Source organism: Drosophila kikkawai, chromosome 2R (genome assembly GCF_030179895.1).
Source record: "Drosophila kikkawai strain 14028-0561.14 chromosome 2R, DkikHiC1v2, whole genome shotgun sequence".
Classification (NCBI taxonomy): Eukaryota; Metazoa; Arthropoda; class Insecta; order Diptera; family Drosophilidae; genus Drosophila; species Drosophila kikkawai.
Genome location: NC_091729.1, coordinates 14,586,710 through 14,609,675, shown reverse-complemented (window position 1 = coordinate 14,609,675; position 22,966 = coordinate 14,586,710). Strand labels below are relative to the sequence as shown.

Here is a 22,966-nt window from a genome sequence, read left to right as displayed (position 1 = left end):
TGGCATCAAGTGGCATCCAGCGTTCCGTTCTGTTTACCAAAGTCCAGCAACGAAAACAGGCTATCCGCAAGGCTGTGAGTGTGCAGGATATTCGAGCACCACTTGGCCACCACTCGACGACTGGGCTCCGCCAGCTGCAGCTTCGGCTCCTCGCTGTGGGCCGTTAATTGTCCATCGCATAAAGGAACTTAACTCAGCTTTCTTGATCTGTCAGCGTTATTTGGCCAGAATTGTTCCGAGAATACCGACAGACAGACCGACTGAGAGAGAGATGCCGTTTAAGTGTTTTAATTTGACGTGGCCCATAAAAGAATGCCTTGTAATTGCTGCTTTCTTTTGCTTGTTTTTTACGATTTTACGATTTTTTGGTAATTGGTTAAAAGCGAATCCGCGTGAGAGCTGCGATTTTTGGGGGGAAAAATTGAATTCTTGAGGTGTAAGAGGGGGCCTATAAATGTTTTTATTTTAGAGAGAGGAATTTGGAATTTTAATTTTAATTGTTAAAGGTAATCCTTAGGGCTTAAATTTATTTTTCATTTATATTTATGTATTTATTAAAAATTACGAGTTGTTTCTTTAATAAATCCCCATTAAAACCCTCTTCCTTTGTTAATCCCAACCTTTATTTCTAAAAATAAGTTGCACCTAAAACTATAACGTAGACAGGAATATCCGTGAGGATCATACAGTTAATCTCTGAGTCCATAAATGACACTCAGAATGCAATTCACGTAATTACTTGCCGCGAAAGCCAAACTAGAACACGTCTGTTGAATGTACGTGCCCAGCCTGAATAGCTTTTGTCCGGACTATATGTACTATATATACTATATACATACATATATGTTCTATATAGCGGCAGCGATTTCTGGGCTTGTTTTTTGTCTCGCAGACGGTGGCCCTTTGTTGCACATAAATAACAATACTTTAGGCTGGCATAGCACCACGACATATGTGTGTTTTGTGTGTGTTTGCACAAAAGAAAATGCAGCTCAATAAACTGGCACTGAGACACCACAGAGACTTGTACAATTTAACGGCTTTTGTTGCATAAATCGGGCTGCAGCAGCGACAACATTTGTTATGCGATTGCAATCTGCAAGATACATACATTTGTTCGCAAAAAAATGGCGTCGATCGTTGACAATATTGTCGGCATTTCCAGCCAAGATTGTGCAAAAGCAAAAAGGCGATGAATATTTATGGCCAGCCCTTGCAGCATCCAAACAGATGGATAGAGATTCCGGCAGGCAGTCAGTCAGTCAGCCAATATAGCTGTCGATCAGTCATTCATTCGCACAGTTTCAGCAAAAAGAAAGCAGAAAGAAACCCAACAACAAATAAAAGAGACCCCACAATTATAGAGACTAATAACGAAGACAGCTAAAAATGTGTGACAACAGGTTAGCGAACCTCGCACATTTGCATGGAGAAAGAGCCAGCGGCAGGGCTTAGAGCGGGAGAGAGATTACTTTCTTGCCGCTACACGCTTCGTAACCCCTGAGAGGCCCCCAAGTCCCCCAGTTCCCCAAGTCCCCCAATCCCCCATAGATGCTTATTATGCAACCAACGTTTTTTTCATCAACTTGACAAACCGAGCCGTGAAAAAAACAAAGACTTCAATCGAAATACTCTAACAGCTAAGGGGTAAATGTGTTTAAAAAGCGTTAAGAGTTTAAAACAATAGAAAGCTAAATGGTTGAAATAATGAATATTTGAGAGGTAAAAGAAAATAAGAGGGAAATGTGCATGGTTCTGTGTGTTGTTATTATTATAAATACAAAGTAAACAAAGCCAAATTAAATATAAAGAAATGTAATCTTGACTTGAAGTCAGAGAATATATAAACAGAGTGTTTCTGTTCATTATTATTTGTATTTCTAAATAAACAACCCAAAATTGTACTCATATAAATCATATTTACTATCTTTTCATGGTATTTATAAACCTCTAACCGACTATAATATTCAAACTATCACTTACAACCGCTGATAGATTAACACCTTCCGTATCACATTTAAAAAAAAGGGTATACCACGCCTCAACCTTTAGCTTTTATATTCCCCCCTTTAACTTACAGGTGATTTCTTCATTATTTACTTTTATTATGCCCGTTGTCAACGTGCCTGGGATGGTATCTCTCACGGGGTCCGGCTGATTCACAGTCTAAATACCTTCGGCGGGATCTCGATTCCCCCATCTGGGATGCGTAGCTCGCACAACCTGATCGTCATAACAAGCAATATCAATAAAAATTGCATGTTTTACATATAAAAGAACACAGGTTCTTGAGCTTTTGGCACATAGAGACCAGAATGGGGAATACAGGAAGGCAGACTGCATTGGTTTTGAACATTTTAAGGCCTCTCTGCAGGCGGGATGACTGGTAAAAAGGGAGTTCAGGTCATAAACAATAAGTATCCCAGCGAAATAAGCAAAAGGTGCGTTGAACTCGACACCAGGGATGCCAAGATGGTGTTTGCTTTGCAATTTTTTTTTTTGGGTTTTGTGGGTTTGGGTTTTTTTCCTGTCAGCACAAAATGTTGTGGAGTTTTGATGTGTTTGCTGTTCTTTCACCGTTATGCGGTGGCGGCGGGTCCTCAGATCTCCCTGAATATACCATATGTACATATATATATATATCTGTAATATTACGTATTTGGTTTATGAACGCGAATATTCACACAACCCTTTATGACTTCATCTCAATGTTTTTTTGCAGAGGACAGAGACCTCGAGAACAGCACACAAGATGGTGTCGCGCCGAAAAATTCTATCACGTTCCCGCGATGATCTTAATCTTGACCAGACATTTACCCAGCAGGAGGAGGAGGAGGATGTCTGGTATCAAAAGGATAAACTATACAAGGTAAGTGTTTTTTACAAGAAACCTGAAATAAACATTTTTTAATCCAAAGTACTTAGTTTAATATTCATTAAATACAACTTAAAAAGTTCATAAATAATGTCTCAAAATTAGTTTTAATTATTATTAATGAAATTGTATCAGATTGTTTCCAAGTAACCTGAAATTAATATCTTTAACCCAAATTACTTAGCTTAATATCTAGCAAAGAGAACTAAAAGAGCTCGTTAATAATTAATTATTTTAACTACTCTAGCATCAGTAACTTCTACTTGATTAATAACTTATTATTCGTGCCATAATGAGCCTTTAATAACTTAAATACCTTTATAATCTTTGCGGTTATTTTAAAACCAATGAAAAAATACAAGCCTTAGGGCCACAAATCATATTTAATGCTCATATTAAAAGCTTATTGCTTAACAAATATCCTAATAATTTTATTAATTAGTCTAGGTAAATTATTTTTAACAACAAAAACTTGAAAGAGAACTCTGCTATAAAGTTGCAGCCGAAAAGAGAGCCGACAGAGTGGAGAACCAAGTCAAGAACTGGCGGCCCTGGCCCATCGACCATCGCCTGCTGACTTCCGCTTGGCTTGAGGCTTCTCGAACTTCCCCGCTTCTCAGACTTCTCCGACTTCCCTGCCTCTCGTCTTCTATGATTTGTGGCCATTTTCCTGTCGCTCATTCTCAGCACGTGCGGTGTGGAGTCCACCGCATTGAGGTCAGCATGAGACGCACTAACGCCGAGGCTTTGGTTTCTGTTTTTCCGTTTTTTTTTTTAGGTTTTAGGTTTTTGGTTTCTGGTGTTTGTTGTATTGACCAATTGCATTAATTACCGTTAGGCCATCGCATTGCGTTGTGCATTTTTAATTTGCCTAAGGCGGCCCCTTACTAGCCACTAAAAAAATCTTTGGAGACGAGGGCCAAAAGCGTATGCCATACGCCGTTTGCCTTACGCCGTGCCAATGGCTTAAAGGCAGTAATGGCAGCGAGCAGTAGGCCATAAAAGCGTTATGGGTTACCCTAATGTTTGGACAAGCCCAGCACGAGCTCTTCGCTGCTTGTGGCTCGTTTCGATCGGATTTCGCTAGCCCATCTTCGATTACAATACAATATATTATATGGTATATATACATATGCGATTTGTTTATGTGTGGGAATTCCATTGACGATGCTGCCAACCCTTTAGCTTTTGGCTTTTTATAAAGGCTTGCTAGTGCGAGCCAAATATCTAACTGTTTTTGTTACTTTTTCGGTTGGGTGTGTATGGTTTTTATAGGTTGTTGGAGGTAAAATATAATGCAAGTCAGCTGCGTTGGCCTGTGAGCTCTTTTAACTGTAGTTTTAGGGTAATTTTAACCTTTGAACTGTGCGGAGCAGTTCGTTTTTTTGGATAAGGTAGGTGTGGGTAGATATAAGTATATACATTTGTGTGTGATAGACACTGCAAGGAAAATTTAGAGGCTAAATTTAATGTGAAGACTTAAAAGAAAAATATTTTAAAATATTTTAGAACAGCCTAAGACATTTTATTCTGTAAATAAATATTTATTTTAACTACTTTTAATTTTATTAAAATATTTAACAGCAGTCTAGACATTTTAATTTGTAAATAAATATGTAATATGTATAAATTTTAAATTTTAACTTTGTTATGTATTTTTTTATCCAAATTAATATAGTTATAATTTGTGAAAAAATCTCTTAATGTTGTTTTCTGTTGCTCTAAAAACCCAACATCTCTTAGCTTTATTTTCGAACCTTTTCTAAGCCCGTCTTTCGACCATTTTAATTCATTTTTGGCAAGCTGCCCACACACACAACTGGGTTAACTGCAGCCGATTCGGCCGCCAGAGGCAGCTGTGAAAGAGCCATCAAACGCTGGCCATTAAATTGATGCCTTATTTCTAATGGAGATTTGCATAAATTGTGTTCACATCAGCGATTCAGCGATTCAAAGGCCTCGCCCAAAGTGAAAAGCGTGCAGCAGCTACAGTCTCTCTTTCCGTCTTGGGGTATGTTGCAATTAGCGTGAGCGTGGCATCTATATAATTCCGTTTAGTCTGGGCTTCACACAAAGGCGTCCACAGAAAAACTGTATTTCCCATGATGGAAACGGCAACAAATTATGTCTGAATTTTCCTTTTGTCGTTTGTCGCTGAGGAGGAGGTTGGGGAATTGTATCTCTAGCCCTTTTGATTTCGACTTGTTTGGCTGCTGGGGGCGCTTATTGGGCAATTTCTGTTGTTTTTGTTACACCGTGGCTGCCGTTGTGCTATTTTCAATATTGTTTACAAATTTATTATCTGGGAACGGAATGGAGAGCAATACAAACAGCAACAAAAACAGAAACTACAAAAATTGACATCAAAACAAAAGACTTAGGCAACGAACTTGCATGCCTCGAACTAGAATATTGGCGTAACAGAAACGCAAACGCCAGAGACACACAAAGAGCCAAATGAAAACGACAACTTTTCACAGTCGTTTTTCGTGAAAATGAAAGTTTTTCTGGCTGGTCCGCAAAGAGTTTTCGCTTTTATTTTCCACTTCCATGCACACAGCAGGCTTTTCCTCTCCAGCCTTCTTTTGCTCTTTCCTTTGTTTTCCTTCTCCCCGGGATTGGTTTGTTTTTTTTCTTCATCATCTTGTGCCTTGCGACGGCTGTTTTGGCACCCGTTCACCTGGTTTCGGTTTCGCTTTTGGCCCGGCCCGAGCAACAGGATTTGGCGTTGGCGCGAAATAAGCAGGAAAAACCACTAAAACGAGACAGACATCCCAGAGTGTGTGTGTGTGTAAGCCCAAAAATTATACGACATATTCAATGGAAATTTTCTTTTTTTTCTCGCTGCGTCGCTGCCACTTCATCAATGTCCAGGATCAATTGAATTTCCTGCTCACATCTTGATTGATTTACCTTTTGGCGGAAGAGCTGTGTGTGTGCCCTGGGCTATTATTATTATCATATGCCGGTCTATTGAAAACTCAGCTATGTGAGCATGAAATTTGCATAAATTATAAAAGACCTGGGCACCTCTGCGTTACCTGGGTTTCTGGGGGAGGGATTCGATCTGGGTTAGCCAAACAAATTGAAAATGAACATATCAATGAACTTTGGACATCTTTGACGGCGGCTTCGGGGGCTGCTGCAACCTGTCACAAGTTGGACTTATCAAGACCGTAATAATTCGCGGCGATTGTATCTATTAGTCTTGGCAGACACAAAGCGACTCGCCGCCACCGCCGTCGATTGCCGCCGGATCCCAAATAAAAATCATTTTATTAAATGTCAACTCTGAGCGTTGGGAGCATCTATTGCAGCGTTCCTTTTGGTAGTAAAGTGAAGTGAAGTGGAGCTCGGCCTGGTGAGTCGTGACTGCAAAAGTTCAACAACATTTTACACGAAAAAGCGCAGAGCAGCAGATGATTCTGTGCCGCACATCTTCGGCAAGCTGCACGTGTTGCAAGCTCCATTAGGAGATCTTGCAACAGAATAATAGACTTTAATTGCGCCCACAGAACTGCGGTTTCTCTGACGTCACACGACCGTCTGGGTCGCATTTTTGTGGCCAAAAAAAAAAAAATCAAACCAAGATCCGTATATTTCATGTTTCTGATTTAATGTTGTTCATATGCTAATGGCCACTACAACACACATACACGAAACCCGTTCCGAAACTCGTTCGAATTGTGAGCTAATTTTCATGCACAAATCAGATTACGTATACGCCGGGGAGAACACGCGCTTGTGGTGTGGCTGCCACTGCTGCTGCTGCTCGTAACTTCTGTTGCAACTCGCAAACTAATTAAAAGTTAGCTTAAGAAACCACCAAAACTTAACTTAAACTCGGTGAACTTCGGCATTTTGAGGTCGTCTCTGCACGGCCTAGAAATATGAGATGGGAAGCAGCAGCCACAACAAGTTGTAACCAGTTTGCCGACACTTGAGCCTACAAGATTCTTCTGCCGGCCAAGTGAAACCTGAAGTGAATCTGCCCAAAGAATCCGAATACGTTGGCATGAAATCAAAAGTGTTTCCAACTCCCAGACTCTCGATCTCTAGCGGGGCCCCAAGTGCGCAAACGCAAAGGCAGAGCATCTGAAAAGGTTAACAAGTTTTACTACATGATTTATTTGCATTTTTAATGTGTGTGCCAGCCTGATCATGAGGCTGTGCTGCTGCTGCTGCCTCTAATGCTGATGCTGATTTTGAATGAGTGAGCTCTGTGAGCTGCTGCCTAGACGAGTTTTGCCCAAATCGCTGGTAGAATTGTGGCCAAAAGCCCAGCCAAGCCAAGCAAACATTTTTGATGCCTGCTCAACTCTTTGTTGTTCATATTTCTTGTAGTTTTTGTGTTTTCTTTTTTTTCATATTTCTTATTTTTATTATAACCCCAAAAAAGTGGCTGAAATTGTGGGCATGTTGGTTACTGGGCTAATGGCTTTGTTTATGACGTTCTTTGTTCGGGTTAATTGAGCCAGCACAACGGTGCTTGAGGAGGGAAAATGTCCCAGCTGTTGAGTTTTTGGGGTTTTTCAAGGAAATTATGCATATGTGTGTGGGCAAAGGGAGTTTACTGTATGTTTCGGTAGGGTAAAATGAGTTGAGGTTGTAATAGAAAACAATAAACAGAGGATCTTAAATCGATTTGAGATAAATCTACAAGCAATAGGTACATATTTAAGCTAACTTTATTGCTATAGTTTATGTTAATTTGTTATATTTTTTGTATTTGTATTTGTATCCCTATTTAAAATGATATTAAAATGTATACAGACCAACATTTCTTAGCTTCTACTCTATTTTTCCTTTACTAAAACCTACTTAAACATAACTCCCTATTAAAATGCAGTCTTGGTAATCGATTAATAGCCCTGGAATTCAGTTACTGAAATCGCATATGTTTTGCACTTAGTCCAAGCCGGTTTATATAAGTCAGAAATGTAAAATATTTTCAGAGTGCACTTGGGCATGACGCAAGCTATGAACAGAGCCGAGCGGCAAGGGGCGTCGCGAGCTGCAATCAAAAGCCTTGCAGCACTTCAAATATCCAAGCATATATAGCTTTATGCAGTGCATATTGTGTTGGCCATAAAAGAGACTTCAAGCAGAGCAGAGCACAAATGCTCGGCACTAGGAGATATCGTTGTCTATAATTTTATATGTCTTACTGCTCCACGAATCGCGGGCTAAGGCCCGGTGTCTCTGGGCACTGTGTTCGTGTCAGCATTTGCTCCGATTTGATTTTAACTTTTATTTAACAAACTGCAAGACACAGCACACAGGCTCAAACGCAAACACAGACTGACGCTTGTAATGGCCACAAAAAGGCAGCAACAAAAATAAGTAAAAGTAAAATAAGTTGGAAAAAAAAATAGCTTAAAACGCAAGCAAGCGCCCAACAAGGCCGTTCACTTTGGCACAAACACACACTCAGAGAGACACGGACTTAGACTTGGTCGACTTGGAGAGTGATCACGATGGAAAGTGAAAATTGCTAGCATTAGCCGCGGTGCAGTCGTTATGTTTTTCTTTCTTTCTTTCGTCTTTTTTTCCAGATGCCCCGAAACAAGTTACGAATCTCATAGGATCAAATCGATTGATTTTCGGCGAATTTCTGCACATTTTTGTGCCCGACTTAATGGGTTTTGAAAGGATCGTTAGGTTAGTTAGTTAGTTAGGCAACTGGTAATGATGGGATCACCGATCGGGAATCTATATAGCTTTCATTCAAAATTGGAATGAAAATCATTAGATAATAAGTCTACAAATTAATTGCTGAAACCTATGGTAAAATCTAAAAAATTATCTTATGTTTTTTATTAAATCCTCATAAACCCTCTCTTCTTCTCTTTCAGGAACACATTCAGGAAGTCCTGGACAAGTGGACCCAAATCGACGATGAAATCTGGGCCAAAGTAATTGTCTTTGAGCGGAATCGGCGCGTGGCTAAGGCATATGCACGTGCTCCGGTGCTGACCATTAATGGATCCGACGATGGCTTCGACGGCATGCGGTGAGTCTTCGTCCCAGTCCCTTGAACCATCCCTTGACCATCCATAATTAACGGTCACTACTTGCTCAGCAAATAAACAAACAGAGTGACGCTTGAGGCTGCAAAAGCCCAGCAAAACACATTAAACACGAGCAAACAAAGTGCCTTTGAACTTTGCTAAAACAAAACACCACAAAATGAGACACAAAAAAGCATAAATATTAATGTATGTTCGACTATAAGCACTGGCAAAATAATATGCCCTTGACCCACTGGCAAAGAAAATCCCCCAGCAGGAGCTTCACTCTGTAGCGTCTTCTTTCTTACTTGGCAGATGATAAATCACTCAGGGTATTAGGCTTTATGATGGAGTGTTTGGCTATAGGTACATGGAATTATAGGCAGATTTATTTTGATTTAAGAAAAATCAAAAATTAACTGAATTTTGAGTCAACGAAAATATAGATCTTATAGGAAATAAATGGAAAATAATATCTCAATTATAGAAAAACCCATCAAAATCGTATTATTTATAGAGTATTCTCTTTGTAGATTGTTTCCAAAGATATTACACTTACCTTATAGCTCCAAAACGTGCCTGTAATTCCCCTGACAAGTGTATTACCAACTTCGATGCGAATGGCGGTAACCTTCGCTGGCGTCTTGGCTTTTTGCTGTAATAATAAATGCCTGCTGATGTGCTCTCGAATGGGCAATGAATGAAACGCCCATCAAATTGATGGGCATCCCATTAAAATTTAATTCCCCCGCTGAACTTCGCTACGCAAGAGGTCTGTAAAGTGGAGGAGAGAACCTTGCAAAATGCGCCTGACCTTACTGGGGGGAACACAATTTGTGGCATGTGAAAAGCTGCTGCGGGTCGAGTAAAGAAGGAGAAAAAAAAGAACAGACTCCGCTGCCGAAAAGCAAGTGAAAATGCTTTAATAATTGCTCGGTGGTACTCCTCGTTCGCTTATTTCTATGAAATGAGCGATTTCCGTTTTGCCAAAGCAATTTGAGTCAAGAATTCGGCATTTTGAAGGTCTCTCGAACGGTTCTTGGTATCTGCAATTGCAGCGAATGAGGCCCTAATTAACATATTCCGCCTCAAAAATATTGCTGTTGCGTGCCAGAAATTGGCAAATGCCAAATGCTTTACGCTTTACGCTCAATTGCTGTGGCAATTTCGGCGGTTCGCCCCGAAATGTCAAGAAGTTTTCCGAGCAATTCAATGGATCGTAGATCTATGCATAATGCATTAGGCTAAGTACGATGCCGGCATGTGCTGATTATTCAGTACAAATATCGGAATATATCAATTGAAAAACCCAGGGCCACAATAAGGGGAGGTTGTGGCCCAAAAAGGGCATCAAGTGCAGGAGGAGATCACGGCAACACAACGGCGCGGCTTCCTTTGTAAGTGGCCACAAATAAAGTTGCTGCCAGCGAAATGTCAACGGCGAAAACACAAATAAATTGCCGCGGGGCCAAAGACAATGAAGATGGCGAGGAGATGCCAAGAGAGATGGAGAGGAAAACAAATGAAATTGAAAATAATAACGAAAGTCATTCAATTCATTCAATTCGTTTTCGTTCGTGACGAGGTCATCACAGATTGGCCATGCAAATTGCTCTTGTCATGGCAGCTCTTTCCCCGCTTTTCCAACGAGCATCTCCCGGACTACTACTTGTTTATGTCAACTGCGGGTTAAGTACAATCGGGGAAAACTGAATAACCGAACAACTCTCAGGGAGGCTTAGGGGGAAAAAGGCTTTTGGAAAACTGACTTTGCATGCCGAGAGTGTCAAGTTAATCAATTGCCAATTGCCGCCGACTTCAAACATGCACACCACTTACCATGGCAAAGATAATTTATGGCCATGTTGCCTCTGGTTTATGCTGTGTGTGGTGTGTGTGTGTGTGTGGTCCCTAGACCCTTGTAGTTGTCATTGCCATTGTCTTGCTAGCCTTTTTGCTAGCCTTTTTTATCGCCATGGCTGTAACCGTCACCGTCTAGGGCCGGCAGCAGCTTGTTTGTTTAATTAGCCGCTGTCAGCGCTTGTTAGCCGCTGCTATCTCCCCGGCTTAGCCGTATTCCATTTGAATCGGATACATCATCGCATACCCCGTGTACGTGCATACTGAATGCCATTTCACACGCAACGCTTTTCCGTGGAAATCTTGGCCAGTATGCAAATGCAATATATGGAGCTGCAGCTGCGATGCGAACACCGATAGGCGAACTCTGACTCTAACAATAACTATAAATTTTGGGTTGCCTTCTGACAGGCCTGACTCACTTTAGCTTTAGCTTTAGTGTTTAGTCCATTATTTTCTATAACCTTCCAAAAAGCATTAGTTTTAAAAGCAGAGACCAGTTTGGTTGATTTTCAATTAACTGCATGTCAATAAATAAAAATAAACATAAATCTAAGGCAGTTAGAGGGGGTTTTACTATAGGTTTGGGGTAGTTTTGTTCCTTGTAACGGTCGGGATATAGCTTTAAAACAAGTTAATGTTCCTATTTTTAGTTTTTTATATTTATTTTATATAGTTTTAGTCATTAAAGTATATTTTAAAGGCTTAAATAAGAGCATTTATGAATTTTTTTAATTTTGTTTAATTCCCTTAGCAATTTTCCTTTCCTTCTCAAAACAAAATATTATCATTTAACTGAATTTAAGCTCAAGAAACCTCATTATTCTCCTTTTTTAAGCTTTTTTAAAATCTATTTTGTTGTGTCAAGTCATTTTAGTAAACTTTTATTGCAATTCAGAGCATTCACCCATCGATCTTACCTTTAAAAGCTAAATCCCATTTTTTGTGAGCTGCATGCAATGCTTAGACAAATTTCCATTTGTGGAGTCTACACTACACAGCCGGCTGGCTGCATGTAAATTAATTAATTAGACTGACGCTCATGTTGCCTAGTGCTGCGAGTGTTGCTAATAGTGGCTGGTGTGGGCGCAACACTCTCGAGGAGGACCACACGCACACACACCTGAGAAGAAACAATGAACCGAAGTTGCGGCGGCGGCGATCAATGATCTTCGAGACACTTTGAATCCGAACAAGCTAGCGTTTAATTAATGGCCAATCCTTGGCACCACTTGAAATTACACCGCCCCCCTGGGGAGACAATTGAAATGGCGCCAATATAGAGTTCAGTTTTTACTTTTTTTGGCAGAGTTTATGACAGTTTGCAGTGGAGTTTAGCTTTTGCGAAATACTTTTTTGTTGCGTGGGCGTTGCCAATCGAATTTGCATGTTGCTGGGAACAAATGAAATGGAAATCAAATTATAATATCAAGCAGCGCTCCGGATTGCAACACATACACGCTGTAGTTGTTGCTGCTGCTGCCTGTTTCGTGCGGAAAAAACTAAGGCGGGTCGCACCAAGGTTGAGATTTGCGAGCAGTTTTATTATTTTCCTTTTTTTTCGAACGCAATTTGCTTGGCCCCAGACAAAAGACACATTTTTTGTTAGGCTTTTTTTCAGGGGGGCCCTGCTGTGCCTTTTAGATGCTGAGTAACCGCAGTAGTGCCTAGTTGCAAAAGCAAAAGCCACACTGTCATTATTGCTGCTGCTGCTGCCTGCCTGCCGCTGCACACGTGCCACATTTGTCAGGGCAAAAGAACAATGGCTCCGGCGGCCTTCGGGGCGCGATTTAAGGTGCGACCCCAAAAACTGGAGCGGGAAATGCTGCCTATAATTAGCCATAATCTAATTAGAGCCAAATCAAGCCAAACAAGTTCGTTTCCTAAGTCTTTTGTCGTGGCGTTCGTTTCTTGGCTACTTTTACTAAAGCCCATAAAATACATACCCTGCTCGGTATATATATGTTTATATATATCTTGACTATGGTATTTTTAAACTGAACCGGTCGCACATAGTGGTTGGACGGACGCAGGTCAAAAGTTGCTCCCAACCACCGTTCCGAAACCAGTTGCCGTTAACTGCAACTTTTTTTTTTTGATGGCTGCAACTGTTGATGTTGCCTGCCTGCGATGGCTTCCTCGAAGAAGCCCCGGACTCGTCCTCGCAAGTGCACCAGCGCCTGAACTGACCCACTGCACACGTTTAACTTGAACTCCAAAATCGCCGCAGATTCCAGTTTGTCGAGCGGAGCGAGTTGGTCTGGTTGGTCGTCGAATCGACTCTCGCTTTCAGAGTTGCTGGGCCCCGATGCCTTTCGCATTTCCAGCTCATTTAGGCGTGTCAGGCCGAGTCCAGTCCTGAGACCAGACGACCTTGCAACCGCTATACTATATGTATATATAGATATCATGCATAAGTGCGATAATGCTGGCCACAAGCGAAGTGAATGTGCACAAGACATGCTCTGAATAAGTATGTTTCAAGCTGTCAGTGGGTTGGGCACTTGGTTGGTTCTTGATTTAAACTAAATAACTGGGATGGATGGAGCTAATGAGTTGGCTAGTTAGGGGGACTTAATAATTAAAGCAATAAGTTTTATTATTCTTGGTTTTTATTAGATTATTTATAGGGGAAATCTTATTTAAATATGTAATAATCAAAGCTACCCTTACCCTTTTAAGGAAGATCTTCAAACAGCTTAAGAACCCTTCTCTCTGCCCTGAATATAATAACCCAATAAAGGAAGCTTCACTTACTTCTACAACCCATCAGTTCTCCACTCTCAGCTGCTGGCATTCAGCCTTTAATAACATTTTCGCTTTTGATGGCTTGAATTTAACGAAGCATTTACCGAACAAAGAACTGCAAATCCGCTTTCGGCTGCCAGCAACCTTGAGAGCCACACATCAGCAGCACCAGCAGCAAGAGCAGCAGCCCCGTCCATGTCGATTTCATTTCATGGAAAACTTTGACACACATTTCAACGGTTTTTACAAGCGTTTAGCCAATAAATCAGCGCCAAGCAGCAGACGTTACGCGCAGAACTGAAGCACATGGCCAAATGCCAAAGCGATGCTAACGGCGATTGTTTGGCAGTGGGTCTTTGTAGTTAGGAGTTGGTACTAGCTGGTGTTCTGATTCTTGGTGCTGCTGCCTGGCAGCGCTTCATTATACAAATTAACATAAAACATAATAGTGACAGAGCGGCGTCAGGTGAGCGTTGGGCAGCGGAATCAACTGCTGCATCGGACAGGAGCAGCACAGATAACGAAAAGCAGACTGAAAATAGCAAAGGCACTTGAAGAAAATAGTATCTATAAATTCTACTTAAATTAAAAGGTATACAGAAAGAAAATAACCAAGAAAAATCATATTAAAGAAAGTCTGAATTTATGATAAATGGGTTTTTTAAAAAGAAATTTAATTCCAGGACTTGCTGTCTCTCCCTTTAGTTTACAGTTTGAACTTGAGAATTTTTTGACAAGTGTATCCCCAGCATTAGCATCATCATCATCTCTGCAGCAACAGCTTCTTGCCGTGGCCTTTTATGCAAACGACAATTACAATTAGCTTGGCTTCATTGTCTTGGCTTGGCTGCGGCTTCCTCTTGCCGCTTCTTGTTAGCATTTCTGCCGACATTTTCGGCGACCTTAGCAGGCGAAGGAAAAACCAAACCAAAAATCAAAACAACCGAGAGTGAAGGCAAAAAACAAAAGTGAAACAAACAAAAAAAAACCAAAAACATTTATCATTCAGTTAAGGTGCAGAGCTGCTGCTGCTGCAGTCTCAGTGGATTGTTTAGTCCCAACTTTATATAGTCGGATTTATTATAAGCTTAGACTATAAAACCTTTTTTGGGAAATGAAAAATTTGTATGTCCTTATCCTGATTGCTAATCACTGTTAAGATTAAGCGAGGTAATTTAAATCACAAGAAAATTAAGATAATTGGTTGATTTATTGGGTTTTTTATGTAATAGGTATTTTTATCGAAATTTGAATTATGTCTTAGGTGGGAATTGGAAGTGTTATGAACTAATTAAAGTCATAAATATATAAATGAAATAGATTCACAAAACAAACAGTAATATACACAAGTTTCTTGGAAGATAAAAAAGCATATTCAAACATTTCCTTTGCCAAAATCGATTTTAAATTTTAAAAAAATCTAAATTTTTTAGGCTTTTTAAAATTTTTAAATATTTTAAGCACCTTTAAGGTATTACCTTTCATCTTTTATTAACACACAATCTTAATTCTTTAAAAATACCACTCAAATTTTAAAACCTTAGCTTAATTCTTACACACTAATGACTCAGCACGCTGGTTAAACAATTACATGAAAAATTAAGGCCTTGGCGCCGAAATATGACATGTTTATTTAATAAACTTTTTTTGGGGCAGCAGCTGCCGCAGTCTGCCGCATGTGGCATAAATCACTGTCAGTGCTCATTTGAGCCAAGCGATTGAACAGAGACCAAAGCCCAAAGACCCAGCCAAGATCCAGACCCATGGCACAAATGTTTTGTCAAACGTTTAGTGTAACAAAATGAGGCAAAAAGGGGGCAAGAAATGTGTGTAGAAGTGACTCATTCACTCACTTACCAGTGGTACCCAGCGGTAACCTCGATTCCAGAAAGTGAATGGATCGGCGCCGCGCCAAGTGGCAACCGTTTTTTTGGCAATACATTTCGATATTGCTGGTTGCTCGATCTTATAATGCGGCAGCTGATTGATTTGCAATTAATAAAATGCTCATTATGACTGCTTAATCCCTAATGATTTTCCAAACACCAACTCAATTCGATTTTATTTGCAGAATTGGGCTGTGCGGCTTCGACAATCCGATGAGGGACCGGAAGACGGACGAGCTGAAGCGCGTCATCGGGCAGGTAAGTTTCGCGGGATCGAATTTATGGGACAATCAAAGCGACAACGGTTTAATTAGCTTGGACAATAAACTCCGAAAATTGACGAGAAATCTCCATTAGCGAGAGGAGATGGTGTGAAGATTAAGCGCCACACCAAGCTTTTCTCTAATGTGTACAAAAAAAAATAAAAAACTTGAATAAAATCTTGGTCTGAAGAAAGAAATTTCTTGAATTTACATTTTAAATAAATTAAATCTGTTCTTAGTTTAATTTAATTTAATATTCCTGTTTATAAAGGGCGTCAAAATCAAGATGGACGATGCTGGCAACATACTCATCCGGCGGTACGCCAAAAGCAATGTCTATGTGAAGAGCACCGCCAGCAGTCCCAACGAGGAGACCTCCATCGGTGCCGAGATCTTAAAGCTCCCCAATCAGGCGCTCGAATCCGAAAAAATAGTCAAGGTGAGTGGGTGAACCGAGAGATCTTTAACCCACATCCATATCCACATCCATTCCAAATGCTAATAAGTACTTTTGCATTGTTCTCTCCTCGTTAGCTCTTCGACATGAAGAAGTTCCAGTCGAATGTGAATCGCGAGCTGCAGCGTGCCTATCCGGATCGCCGGCGACTGGAGACGCAGTGCCTCTCGACGGTGGCGTTTGTCAAGTCGGAGAACGATGTCTTGGAGTGCCCCATTTGGGTGCTTATTGTCAATGTGGTGGCCATGGATATGCTGAAGACCAAGCTGCCGCCAGGTGGGTCTCAAGACTTTTAAATCAAATTATATTTATTTTTGTTTAAACATTTAATATTTAATTCTCATATCTTAGTGCAACGTCCCATTGTGGACATCAAGAACCGCCCGCGTATCCCGATTCCCGACGAGGATCCCTACAGCGTGGCAGGCAATGGCAGCGGTGGCAGCTCTGGTAGCTCAGGCTTTGGCAGTGGCCATCAGGCGCAACTGCATCCCCAGCAGCAGCTGGGCAAGCACATGAATGGAAATGGAGGCGGTCATGTGGCTGCCACGCGGGAACAGCTGCTTCTACAGACGCAACAACTGGCCCATAAGCGCAGTGAGAAGCCTCCAAAGCTACCGCCAAGGGATAATGTCTATTCGCATGATCTGATTCCAAAGGTAATGATAGACAACTTATATATAATTTCTTCTTAAAATAAGTAGTTTCAATTGCTTAATTCAAGTAATAACTTCTGAAAAGTCGAAGAATTTGAAATGAAGAAGATTTAATGAGAAACTTAATCATGTAAAAGCTTAAACCCTCGACATGTGGGCTCAATGTTTCGTTTTGTTTACATCATATACATACCATACACCTTACTTTGGAGGAGCAAGCCAAGTGTGAGGGATTGGGCAAGTGCTTCATTTGCTGGCAAAGTGTCGGAACAAATTTCGGCGGCGCTAAAACACGAGTAAGACACGCCACGCTGCCGGAGAAGAAGTGTGGCAACCTGTCCAGTTGGGCTCCATGAAGCTAGTTAGTCTGACTGCCCATGCTTGGTCACATGCGCAATGCGGCCAGGCACTTGCAAAATGCAAAAATGGGTCTCCCCTCCACTGTTTTTTGAGCTCGCTGAGCCACCGATCCGCTGAGCCGCTGTGCCGTTGAGCCTCACTGAGCAATCGGCATTGCATTCAATTCAATCCAATAATAATATTCGAATTTCAGCAGCCACTGGCCGCAAATAACTGCAAACGAATCGCGTGTAATTAATATGCGAGGAATGCCGTTGCCGCTTGCTGGATTTCAGCTGCCTCGGCTTGCTCGATTGGCAATTGGGCCCAACGACCGAGTCAGTGTCTCATGGAGAGCCACTGCTCTGCGGCACACCTTGCGCAACTGCCAGAAGCGGTGTTTGGGGGGGGAAAATAATGATATTCTCTGGTCTGGATACTTTCTTTCTAACACCTCTTTTTACGCTCTTATCTTTTTAGCCGGATTACGATGACATTGATTTGGAAACGCGCATCAAACTGTCGCGGGGTAAATCGGACAAGGGCAAAGATAACAAGAAATATGGTAAGAGATCAATATCAGTTACTCACTCTATGTTTTGAAGACAGTTAAAGCCCATCTCGATGACCTAAATTCCTTCTAAGCAGACAATTTATGGGGCACTGATATTCTGTTGAGATTTGAATTAAATCTTGGTCAGAATGGGATTGTAAAAGAGGTATTTGGTAAGAGATTACCTAGGTGTAACCTCATTAATAAGAAGTCAATAAACTGGTTTAAGAACCCTATAAACCAGAAAGATCCTATCATTGGAGAGTCTGTGTCACCGTGTAATAAGCAAGTTTGATGAGTTTTCTGGCAAAAAATCACTAGACTTCAAGCTCTTTAGATACATTCTTCTTAAACCTAAACCCATATTAACCTCTCTCTCCACAGATGATCCTTACTACTGCGGTCTGAGGGCTCGAGTTCCGAACTTTGTCAAGTCTGGAAAGCCATCCAGCGCCAAGGATCAGCGCGATGGCAATGGAAACAACATCAGCAACGGCGGCATGAGCACACTCAGCCAAAAGAAGACCTCGATGACCCACAACCATTTGGCGGGTATGCATCCGCATCACATCCAGCAGCAGCAGCATCAGCAGCAGCAACTGATGGCCGCGGCAGCGGCTGCCCATGCGGCGCAGCATCATCAGCAGCAGCAGCAGCATCATCAGATCTGGCAGACGCGCAGCTACGAGAGCGGCATAGGTATTTATAAACAGGGTGGGCCCAGCTCCACCAATGCCACGCCCATCCAACAACACAAATCGCACGCACAGCTGCAGCAACTGCAACTGCAACAACAACAACAACAACCACAGTCACTGCCAACGGACCTAACAGCCACTCTTGCAACAGTAACAGCCACTGCCACTGGCAAGACACACAGCACAGCTCACAAAGCACGCAGCCACCTGCAACAGCAGCAGCAGGCGCAGCAGCATCAGCACTTGCATCCACATCCGCACCCGTTTCCGCACGCACATCCACACCATAGACACCACCACCAAAGGCATAGCCACCAATGTGAGAGGCACTCCCGCGCCCAGCAGCCACTGCAGCATCATGTCCAGCATCAGTCTCTGCAGCCCCAGCCGTATTACGACAATCTAGAGGACTCTGTGGGTCGTCAGGTGTCACGACGCCTGTCCACGCGCCGCCCACCGCCGGCGGAGAGCACCTCGTCCTGCAATTGCGTGAGCTGCTATGCTCTGGCTCCGCTCTGCGGAGCAGTTCCTCCGCCACGCCCGCAAAGGAGTCTCAGCCAGCAGCAGTTGCGACGCCACCAGAGGCTAAGCGGGAGTCTGGTGGAGCCAGTGGAACTAGTGGAGCGGCCAACGGGTGTGACCAAGTGGTGCAGCGAGAGCGATGTCTCGGTGCTGGAGCTGGAGCCTGCAGCGAACGAGCGATACGATGACTGCTACGAATACGACGACTTCGACCTGGACTTTGACTTGGACGACGACCTGGGCCTGACCAATCAACCGCGACGACGCCGGGGTACGGAGACCGTGGACCTGTATGTGGACCGCGCCCAACTAAGGCAACTCCAGACGCCGGCGGTGCTGCGACACAAGTCGCAGTCCACCGAGAGCTTTTTCGAGCAGCCGAACGAGGAGGGCTCCCTGTACATGTACGGCGGCAGGAAGCGCATTGCGGTGAAGGCGCCGTCGGCGGCCAACATCTATGACCGGGTGCGCGGCTCCACGGACTCGGACAGGGGGCACGGGCACCGGGCCAGGCCCAGTGGCAGGCTCAATTTGGGGGCCAGGATGCAGAGCACCAAGCAGCAGCAGCAGCAGTTACAGCCACAGCTGCCAGCTCCCAGTTGGCGCGGCGGCAAGCGACAGGAGCAGGCTCAAAACGCTGACAAAAGACAAAGATATGACAATGCCACCAGCAGCAACAACAACAACAACAACAGCAGCAGCAACAAGCAGCACAAAAGACAGCTAACGAACGCCACGAAAGACAATGACGACATGTTGAAAAGCAAAAATTATTTCAATAGTAAAAACAAAAGTATAGCAACAGCAGCAGCAGCAGCGAAAGCGACAGCAGTCGCAGCAGCAGCATCCGCTGCAGGAGGAGGTGGAAAATCGAGGGGAGGAGGAGGCGGCAGTGGTGGCGGCAACCCAACAATGTCCCCAACATTGGCCACCAGCCCAGCAGCCGCGAACAATGCTCCGGTCAGCGGCGGACTGGCTTCGCCTCCACCTCCTCCTCCGGCGGCCGCCACCAGAACCGGGCGCAGTGCCAGCCGCCTTGACATCAGCGACATGGAGTCCATTTATGGCTACCTGAAGCCGCGCAAGCCGCGCAGCCTCAGCCTGAAGAAAATCCAAATACTCGACTACTGAAGTCGTAAGGGGTTGCTCTAAATCGAAACGAGGTTATATGGCACAGACATCATCGCTATTAGTTATTGTTTTTTTTTTTGTTTTGGTTTGCCCTGCCCCCCGTTTATGGGTCGGATCGGATCCTGTTGCTGTACATACAATATACCTGCCAAACGCATAATGGTTACCTCTTACTCTTACCCGGTGAACAGAACCACACTAAACTGTACGAAACCTACTAACTCGGCGCACCTTGGACTCCTTGGACAGTCACGAAAATCTAAACGCAATTTGTACATATACCAAAGAGAGGAGAGGGAGTCCTTTGAATCCTAGGGTAAAGGAAAGTAATCTTAGAACAATTAGTTGAAATTAGTTGATTAAATTAATTATATTGGAAATCATCTAAATAAATTTAAATAATATTTAGGATGATAGAAGAGTTGAACAAGGAATAGCTGATTATTTACCAAGGTTATTCTAGAAATTATTGGTTAAATCAAGTTCGAAACAAGCTTAATACAATCTTAAACGAGGAAGAAATTGTACTTTGTGTAGCCGAGTATTTTTAGCTTTCCAAAGATTACTTTACCACCCCTACTGATCGATCGACCCTTCTTTCTCGCATATACACACATAATCGCATAAACATATATCCCCTAAGATTGCCCCCATGCAATCGCTTTGTAACCGTGTATATCTCTATGCTTCTTGTAGATTCGGAGCTTGTTGAATCACCTTACAATCACATCTACGGACGCCATTTACCGCTGCCAACGCGCGGCTACGTGCCCACACCACGCATGTTCATCGGGGAATGGGACTGAGACGAGCGGAGTCGAGCTGAGACGATCACAACACACCGCACCGCAGCGCACTTGGGGCGGGCTTTTAGCCGGATTATTGAGCGGCCAAGGCACAAACACCACTTGCAGAGCTAATTTAAGTCAACCAACCAGCTTGAAATATTATTTACATTATATTAATTTAGCAAAATATTATGGTAAAATAATATTAGGCTAGGCCTAAGCTTAAGCGGACAGCAAACCGTTCGAATTAATTTAGAGGTACGACGACGACGACGACGAAGACAGAGAATATTTCGCGCTTTCCCTAGCAGTTTCTGAGATTACGCACTTGCATGTTTACCCCGTTGTACGAGCTGAATGAGAGAAATAGCCATTACCATTACGAGTTCAGTTAGCTTTTTAAGTTTTTATGTAAATTTTTCTTTTGCCAGCCCGCCGCCGGTTGAAACACCAATCGGGGCTGTTCGGGTCTTGACTTCCCTGAGAAAACTTGAAGAGGCCGGCTTGGTGTTTCCATTTGGTCGGCGGACTGGCTGAATTTTATTTTATATCAAAATATTCTGTATTGTGTATTGAGTAATAAAATTATCTTTCAAAACAAAAAACCATTAATTCAATTTCTGTGTACAGAATCAAAAAACAATTTGGCCCAGCAATTGTATTATTATTAACTTAAGATTTTAATCGCTTCACGATGCGCTGCTCCGTGGCATAATCACATGAAATAATCGGAGTCCCAATTCGGTGGACGCATGTGATCCGGATTTGGTCCACGGCCTGCATTGGGATTGAGGGGACTAAACGGATCGAAGCGAGGCACTGGCCCAGGTCCCATATCTGGGCGCGAGGGGAAACTAAACAAGTTACCAGGACCACCGCGACCCAGTGGATCCAGGTCTCCGCGTCCAATGTCCGGAAAGCCAAAAGGGCGAGGATCATAACCGTAAGGGGTGTAGGATCTAAAATTAGATCCTATTAGATTATAATTACGGCTTTGAAGCATTCAAATCGCTTCCTAAAAGTAAGCTACACTTTAGAGTTGCCAAATTCCAAGTTGAGCTCTTTTTCTCAAATTGAGTTTCATACTTTTGGGAAGCGACTAAAGGTTAGTCCTAAAAGGCACCAAATCTTACCCTGGACGTCTAGGTTCACCAATGCGTAATGGATCTGCGCGTGGAGCGGTTGTGCTTGTTGTCGTCTGGGTGGTGACCTCACGGGAGTTGCCCGTGAAGACCGGATCCAGCAGCTCCTTGCGATAACGATCCACAATCTCCGAGGCGGTTGGCATCACAGTGTTAATGCTGCCCTTGACGACGACCACCAGGGTATCTGGGGTGAGGCAGATATTGGACACCTTCTTGGTATTGATGTCCATCATGTTGACCAGCAGGGCATCCTCGGTAATGTGGCCCAAGAGCAGGTAGAGCTGCTTGTCATGCACGTAGCGCAGCGAGTACTTGGTATCGTCATCGTTCCAGCTGTCCGGCAGCAGCTCGCTGCCCTCCTCTTCCGGCAAAGTTTTCTATGGATGCATAAAAGATTACAATGAATAATCTATTTAAACAGCATTTACTTATCTACTCACATCATCGCCTACACCCACACAGCGAAAGTTGTAGTGTTTGGTCAACAGAAAGTGGACGAGGGCTATTAGCAGGTCCGCCTTCTTGTAGACATCCGACTGGACTGTCTTGTAGAGCAGATCCCAGCCGTAGAAGAAGTCATTCCCTGTCTTGGAGACCGACGGAGACTCCATTGTGGTAACTGCAAGCTTTCACAATAAACTGGTCAAGATTAGGCAAGCCCAGATGAACGGTCTAATTTTTCTCAGCAAAGATGGAATTATTTTGTGCTTACATCTGTTCGTTCTATCGTTCGGCTTTGACTGCCAGGCGTCCTTGGGTTGTCAGTACTTTAAGTATGTACATATAGCTCCTAGAGAAGTGATTACAAAGGTTATTTCCAGAACATTTACAGAAATATACGAAATGTTTATATTTTCTTTCTTGTTTCCTTGTTTTGGTTGCAACTAGAGATGGGCGATATTTGCAACTCACTGTTGCTCACAAAATATCGAAAGATTAAAATTATGGTGAGCGATGATTTTCTAAGAAATTAAAAAATCAAAAATACGCTGTACTTCTAAAAAACTAATATTAACACTCATACTCATACAATT

At 42.8% G+C, this 22,966-nt stretch overlaps 2 protein-coding genes across 6 annotated transcripts in view; one reads left to right on the top strand and one right to left on the bottom strand.

Moving 5' to 3' along the window:
• The window catches only part of exp (expansion), a 31,781-nt gene extending 10,454 nt beyond the window's left edge, over nucleotides 1–21,327 (top strand). For 2 of the 3 annotated variants that reach the window (XM_070283702.1, XM_017177944.3), the window contains exons 2-9: nucleotides 2,723–2,869; nucleotides 8,731–8,888; nucleotides 15,566–15,638; nucleotides 15,915–16,082; nucleotides 16,178–16,376; nucleotides 16,452–16,759; nucleotides 17,576–17,660; nucleotides 18,033–20,252. In XM_070283702.1, the coding sequence (XP_070139803.1) occupies nucleotides 2,753–2,869; nucleotides 8,731–8,888; nucleotides 15,566–15,638; nucleotides 15,915–16,082; nucleotides 16,178–16,376; nucleotides 16,452–16,759; nucleotides 17,576–17,660; nucleotides 18,033–19,999 (3,075 nt within the window). In that variant the 5' untranslated portion in view covers nucleotides 2,723–2,752 and the 3' untranslated portion in view covers nucleotides 20,000–20,252. Of the gene's footprint in view, nucleotides 1–2,722; nucleotides 2,870–8,730; nucleotides 8,889–15,565; nucleotides 15,639–15,914; nucleotides 16,083–16,177; nucleotides 16,377–16,451; nucleotides 16,760–17,575; nucleotides 17,661–18,032; nucleotides 20,253–20,695 lie in introns of those variants that run through there. The other variant, XM_041776847.2, reaches the window with a different exon arrangement.
• A 9-nt stretch (nucleotides 21,328–21,336) lies between these two features.
• On the bottom strand, nucleotides 21,337–22,814 carry PI31 (Proteasome inhibitor 31 kDa). Of its 3 annotated transcripts, none has more exons than XM_017177948.3 (4): nucleotides 22,645–22,814; nucleotides 22,373–22,558; nucleotides 21,921–22,309; nucleotides 21,337–21,746 (listed from the first exon to the last, which is right to left on the bottom strand). In XM_017177948.3, the coding sequence occupies exons 2-4, from the start codon at nucleotides 22,541–22,543 to the stop codon at nucleotides 21,503–21,505; spliced, it is 804 nt and encodes a 267-aa protein (XP_017033437.1). In that variant the 5' UTR covers nucleotides 22,544–22,558; nucleotides 22,645–22,814; the 3' UTR covers nucleotides 21,337–21,502. The 3 variants fall into 3 exon arrangements, with proteins under 3 accessions (XP_017033437.1, XP_017033436.1, XP_017033435.1); XM_017177947.3 differs by having other exon boundaries at nucleotides 22,373–22,571; nucleotides 22,645–22,813; XM_017177946.3 differs by having other exon boundaries at nucleotides 22,373–22,813.
• Between the last annotated feature and the right edge of the window lie 152 nt (nucleotides 22,815–22,966).

Excerpts from the sequence above, each read along its gene's own strand:
- PI31 (XM_017177948.3), bottom strand. The coding sequence starts at position 22,543 with ATGGAGTCTCCGTCGGTCTCCAAGACAGGGAATGACTTCTTCTACGGC. Across the intron at positions 22,310-22,372 it reads GTGTGGGTGTAGGCGATGAT|AAAACTTTGCCGGAAGAGGA; the intron begins GTGAGTAGATAA and ends ATGCATCCATAG. Across the intron at positions 21,747-21,920 it reads GGTGAACCTAGACGTCCAGG|ATCCTACACCCCTTACGGTT; the intron begins GTAAGATTTGGT and ends ATCTAATTTTAG.